General features: G+C 34.3%; 1 protein-coding gene across 1 annotated transcript; it reads right to left on the minus strand.

Annotated features, from left to right (window-relative positions):
• Nucleotides 1-408: 408 nt before the first annotated feature.
• On the minus strand, nucleotides 409-3,229 carry LOC114821104 (glutamine synthetase nodule isozyme-like). The gene is made up of 12 exons (XM_029092986.2): nucleotides 2,935-3,229; nucleotides 2,793-2,832; nucleotides 2,600-2,703; nucleotides 2,465-2,513; nucleotides 2,097-2,203; nucleotides 1,768-1,855; nucleotides 1,513-1,641; nucleotides 1,331-1,405; nucleotides 1,182-1,235; nucleotides 1,044-1,081; nucleotides 797-956; nucleotides 409-710 (listed from the first exon to the last, which is right to left on the minus strand). Exons 1-12 carry the CDS (start codon nucleotides 3,006-3,008, stop codon nucleotides 558-560), a joined length of 1,071 nt encoding a protein of 356 aa, XP_028948819.1. The 5' UTR covers nucleotides 3,009-3,229; the 3' UTR covers nucleotides 409-557.
• Nucleotides 3,230-6,919: the final 3,690 nt, after the last annotated feature.

The following is a 6,919-nucleotide window of genomic DNA, read 5'->3' on the forward strand; positions in this document are numbered from 1 at the left end:
AAAAACAACATATATAGTTTGATTAAAAAAATTAAAGAAGACGAGTTACTATTTATCCCTTAACATGTCATTCACGATTAATTTTGCATTCATCTTTTTGTAATTAAAGTTTATTGATGCAAATTAGCTTGTCAGTCAAACTAGTTATACCAGTGTGCATCCATTTTATACTTCAGTTTGAGTTCTTATAGGTTATATAGGCTAAATTACTAAAGCCTATTACTTATACAGTAACCTTTCAAAGTAAGGATAAGGGGAGAATGTCTATAACCTTTCAAAGTAGGGATAAAAATGCGTACGATAGATGTTCCCAATTTTTCATCATTCATAGGAACAGCAAGAAAAAAGAGAGAAACCATCAACACAGGGACGGAAAGTCTTTTATCTAATTACCAATACATGGTTAAATATCCATAATTTTAGCGTCAAATTTTATTGTTGTAATGGTCCAATGCCACGATTGAGACAAGATACAATTGATTTATTCATTCATTCCCATTCATGCACCATTCTATTTCAATATTTGGAAATAATGGTTGCAGAGTAGGAGTAGCCAATTAGGGTTTCCAGAGAATAGTAGTTTCAGCGATCATGGAGGTGACAACATAAGGATCCATGTTAGAAGCCGGCCTCCTATCCTCAAAGTAACCTTTCCCGTCTTTTTCTGTGTCCCTCCCGACTCTCACTGACGCTCCTCGGTTTGCCACTCCCTGTCAGCGAAAATCACAGTATTGCACTCTCAAGTATATGAAAGTCATATGCAAATGCAAATTCAAATGATTAAAGGGATACGTACCCATAAGAACCTATTGATGTCAGCTGTTTCGTGCCGCCCAGTGAGGCGGCGTTCATTGCCATCGCCATAAGCAGCAATGTGTTCCTTGTGCCTCAAGCCAAGCTTTTCAATCGCCTTTTTTATCACTTCATAACCACCATCGCTTCTCATCGACTTGGTGCTGAAAAATTACCATCAAATGCACATGATTCTCTGAAGTTTCCAATCAATGAAAACCACAAGAAGAAAGACATAACTCATTTGTTACCTGTAGTTTGTGTGAGCACCAGCCCCATTCCAATCGCCCTGCTCACACACACACATTACGCCTCAAACCATTCAAATCCGAAATTAACCAAATAATTAACAAGGGATAAATTGGATTATCTCCAATTATTCTAATTACCTCAATAGGTTTGGGATCAAACGAAAGCACCACTCCAGCTATCTCTGTAATCCTCTGTATTAATACATAAACAAGATCATTTTCATCACAAGGACTCGCCGAGGTTCATTCAATTTTCCACTAAATCACATATAATCAGTTTAAATTACCTCCAAAATGTGACGAGCAGCCCATAACTGATCTCCAGCAGCAATGCCAACAGTTGGTCCGATTTGGAATTCCCACTATATTATTAAGAGAAGATTACATTATAGGTGCAGCAGAAAAATCCCGATGCACAGAAGAACAAGAGAGTAATATATTTAGGCTTTGTTCGGTGTCTAGTATTTACCTGGCCAGGCATAACTTCAGCATTGATGCCACTAATGTCGATGCCAGCATATAGACATGCTTTGTAGTGAGAATCTACAATGTCACGCCCAAAGGACTTCTCAGCTCCAACACCACAGTAGTATGGTCCCTAATTTACAAGAAATACAAAAGTTAATTCATTCTAAAAACATCACCGCATAGTAAAGTAATTACAAATTAATTTTTCTTAAACTTTGAGATATATATTTTTCTTTCGAGGTATATGTGTTGTTACCTGTGGTCCAGGAAATCCACCGAGAGGCCACCCAATTGGCCATTTCAGATCTTTCTGCAACAATGTATACTCTTGCTCTAAACCAAACCTGAAATTTTCCAATTTAAATTTAATCAAACCACTCAATCAAAATAAATATTTAATGAATTCCTAAACAGAACTCCCCCAAGACATGTAAGAGGTTAAAAAAAAGGTACGCCACATATATAAGTTAGTATAAATGGTTAAGGTCATGTTCCCTTCCATCGGGACTTCGAATCCCTTTTTTTAATAAATTAGAGTATTTTAAAATATCATATTGTAAAAAAAAAATCGGTACAACTTATTACCAGGGTTCTTCGGCTACGACATCAGGATGGCTGAAAATTTTAGTGGCGTTAGCCCGCTTGTTGGTCGGAATTGGTTCTCCACTCGGGGTGTAAGTATCACATATGACCTACAAATAATGGAAGAACTGCTAAATACTAAGAAATAGTTAGAGGTAAATACTTATAAATTCTCTGTGAAGCACCTATATTATTTAATTAAAATGAATGTGTATTGATAACATGTCAATAAGTTTTCTTGGCAATGATATAATACGTTATTGATGACATATTGTCAGTTTGATTAAAGAACACACGTCTTGCTTATAGCCAGATTAGGTAAGCACACTGCAACAAACATTATCACTTCCCTCAAACCGACGGAGACTTACAAGAATATTGTTGCCTCTCCTGAACGGGTCCCTGAAAATTGCTTGTGGACTATTTTTGAACGCCAAGAAAAATAAATCATTAATAAATAAGACTTGAAAAACAAAGAGAAAAAAGGGCAGAGAAAGAGAGCATACTAAAGGATAACTTCACTGTCTTTGCCAGGAGCTTGGCCAGTGCTGGAACCATCGTAGTTCCACTTGGGAAGTTTTGAGGGATCACTCACTGGTCCAGGAAGAGTCTGCCTCAACTCATACAAAAATTATAAGTACTCCAAATAGAATTAATACGCACACATTATATTTGAATAAATAGAAGAAAAAAAATTACCCTGGCTTTGCTTCTGATGTCGATACCAGACCCACCAATCCTGTTTCATGATTCAACAAAAAACAGAAAAATCAAATTTAATCCCGAAAACAGCAGGAAAATGAGAGAGAGAGAGAGAGAGAGAGAGAGAACGCATGCTCACCATATGTACTCTGCAATAATCTTCTCGGTGGAATCAGAAAGGTTGAGGTTGATAAGATCAGTGAGAAGAGACATTTTGTTACAAACGGGAAGCCAAAGTAAGAAAAGGAAGAAGATAGGGTTTCAGAGATTTGATATGGCGATACACTTCTATCACCACCGGAACAAATTATAGCAGGAGAGAGAGAGAGAGAGAGTGAGAGTCCACAGTGTTCAGAAATACGTGTAGGAATATGACTATTTGAGTTGGGGTTGAGTTGTACTCGCTTGTACTTTATAGTGCGCTCTGGCTGTTCAGAAATTCATTACGTCCATAAGACGGTAAATATACATCAGATTTCCGCTCCTTATTTTTCCTTTCTCACGAAACAACTATCATTTAATTAGCTTCTAACCCTAATATGCATGAATTTAGCTACATGTGAATTCTTAAAATCTTTTTATATAAGTTTTCCCATCAATTTTCTTGTACAAAAATTATACTAATACTCTAATATTGCAAGTACTGTCATTTTTTTTTTATCAAGAATTTAACCGTCTAAAATCTTGGTGTATACCAAAAAACCTCTTATTTTTATCAAGAAAATATCACCGTGAAGAGAAAAACTTAAAAAAATATATATAATAAGAGTTATTTTCTTTGTTATTTAATGAATATTCTATTTAAATAAAGAAACATAATTAAATTTGGATAACAGTGGCGTAAAACTAAAAGGTAACAAAATTAATTATGAACGGCAGGTGCGGATCTCTGTCTATAATTCATTTACCTGGAGTGGACACCACCAAATACAGTGCATACAATTGAAAATTCTGCACCACTATTTTGTATAAGCCAATATAATTATATATTGATATCAAATTAAGCTTAAAGTTAAATGATTTTTTTTCCTACTAATTTCGTATATTGTATTATTTGGTGAATCTTATACGCAAACTGGTGCCAGAAAGTAAATGAAAGTATTATATCCATATATAATGTGTGTGAAGTAAAATACAGTGAATAATACTACTCCCTAAAATGTATATTCCGGTGTTTCATTTCACTTTCTGTAAGACAAATTATCAATTTACTTGCTAAAGAAAGTTGCAAATGAATGAACCTCCTCTTAGCCTCCAATCACTTGTATTGTATCATATTTTTCTCTTTCTAATAAGCACGGTTCATGACGTGGTTTGAATTCGGAATATATTTCAAGAGAACGAAACTGTTGTAATACTTTTTATTTTGCAAAAATCTTATGCCAAACATGAATAAAGCATGAAACATGCATGTTAGACAACTTTCTTTATCCTTGCCAAACAAGGACACCCTTAAGGAAAGTTGCAAATTAATGCCTTCTCACACCTATCATCATGCGTTTCATTTTTGCTAGAATTCTGTACCAACATGGAACATGCGTAAATAAACAACTTCATTTCCATTGTTTTACTAAAAACCAAATCAAGAACCTTAAAAGAGAAGCCAACCCTTGCCACACAACTTTCTTTTCAATTCATTTCACACTTCTAATACTTTCGGTTTGCTAGGATTCTCTTTACTAAACATGGGCATATAGACAACAGTATTTTTGCTTTATTTTACTTGAAACCAAACAAAGACCCTTATGGGAGAGATTTTTCAGTGTTACATAGGGAGGAACGCCGCTTGTTATTATACAATTTAAAGTTTTTGTTTTCAATTGTCCCTATAATTGTATAATGACATATGATAGTTTTCCACGTATTATGGGCATACTAAAATATCTCTCCTGCAGGGACAGTTTTATTTGTTGTAGGTAGGGTTTGGTCTTTACCCTAACAAAATAGAAAACAGTCTTGATCTTGCCTTTTGTTTATGTGACTAAAAATAAAATAAAAACAAAAAAAAAGTTTTTGTTTTTATATTCATTTACGTTTATTTTTCTTCGGAATAGATAAATATAAACTAGATGAGTAGGATCCAATTGTTAGAGTTTTGAGACTCTTGTCCCACATCGGAGAAAACAAGATTCCCAATGACCTTTATATATGTTTTGTCCTCTACAATATTAGTTAGGTGTTGGACCATTTGGAATGGGGATTGATGCTTGGGCCACCAATTGTGTGGATTAGGCTTAATGATTATACCATAATATTAATATTAATTAATCAAGACAAGGGGCACTTGGGGCCTAATAATTAAAATTAATCTGATCAATTAGTTTTAATTTTCGAATTAAGTTTTTAATTAAAATTAATTAAAACCATTTTGATTAATAGACACAACTCTTTGGAAAGAGTTGTATAGCTATATCCAAAAAGTATTTGAAGAGGTATGAAAGAGCCTATATAACTGGAGTCCTCAATTCCATTCCAAATCATCTTTTCTTCCTCCTTTCTTCCGTATGAAATTTTCAAAGAGTAAGCACACAAAGCAAATTTGCTAGAATTCTAGAATCCAGTGCGGGTTGTAGAATTAGGTAGTTGAATCCTGGTCGAGCAGACGTTGTTGAACCACAAGCACAAGAGTGGGACGGAAATACTGTTCGAAGGACATAGCTATTACGCTAGCCTCTACCTTCTATAGTCACGTTAGTACCATTGATATTCTTGTATTTATTTCTATATTTTATTCTGCACAACAAGTATTTTGATTAATAAATATTCTACAATTTCGAGTTTTGTTATTTTTATTTATTTCTGAATTGTTCTCCAACACCAATATTACATGGTAAGCACTTCGATGTTCTAATTAATCAAAATATTACGGGAGCGAAACTTAAGTGTTATGGTATGTAAATCGATCTTATTATATTATGACGTACCACATGCTGAATAAAACAGGCACAAAAAATATACATTCGGTTGCATTTAAATTACCCTATTACATGATGTTCTATTAGGTGATGGTTTTTCAACCTAGTTAGGTATTTTACCTTTTGACATAAAAGGTTGATGCTAAACTACTTTTACCCATACGATCCAATGTCTACCTCATAGGATGCCAAACTAGTTTGCCTGTGAGATCAAAAGTTTGTTACCTCATAAGATATCCCACTTATTGATATCTGATGTGGGATATGATGACATACTCGTCTTTTCCTTATTTTTGGCGACTTGTTAATTTGGTGACGGATGATGAGTAGGTTCGCATATCCTTTTGCAGTACTAGTTGACGAGGAGCCCACTGAAATCGTGCCTAGTGGATACTGGCTACATCATTGTATGGATTATGAAGTTCCTGGAAATCTCAATTAGCCAAGCACATACGTACCCTTTTATATTTATATTCTGATGATCTGGTTTTGGTAATAGACAAGTCGGTGGCAAATATATATACGTGCCAAATTTAAAGAGCTTGCTGCTGACAACGATGAGATAAGCTTGTCTGTTTGCAATGCAGTTTGATTCTTTCAAGTAATTGTGCAAAGAGAAATGCTTAAGGAAATTCTCTTACAATGAGATTTTTTATGGATTATTTGTCATTTCACAGTTTAATGTTAATTTACGTGCTAATATTATAAATATGTGCAAAAAGTATGAGGTTGAAATTTTTTTATGAAGAATTCTATTTTTAAGAAAATTGCTGCCTTTTTTGAGGGTTCTTCCTCACATTGACTAAACCCGTAGAGAAGACCATGACGAGCCATTTATGAACTACAGAGTGATGCCAGAGGCGATAAAGGTCTTCCAATGATAGAAAAGGAGGGGCATGATATCCCAAAATTCCTCAATTGTACTTTCTACACTTCCTGAGAAGGAAGTCGTTTTTTTTTTATATTGGATCCGCTCTTGTAATCGTGCGAAACCCTAGTTCCATATATTCTCTGTCTAATAATAATGAGAAGTGATAAGCACATATTCATATAAGTCTTTCACACATTTTTATTTAATTTTAACGGTTGATTTTATTTGACTTCCGACAATAATAATAAAAAAGTGCATGTGAAAAGTTGAAAAAACTATGTGAAAATTACATCCTTTGTAGATGTTTTACAAATAAGAACGTAGTCAAACTATTAGGA

The sequence above is a fragment of the Malus domestica genome, chromosome 14, assembly GCF_042453785.1.
Source record: "Malus domestica chromosome 14, GDT2T_hap1".
Taxonomy (NCBI): Eukaryota; Viridiplantae; Streptophyta; class Magnoliopsida; order Rosales; family Rosaceae; genus Malus; species Malus domestica.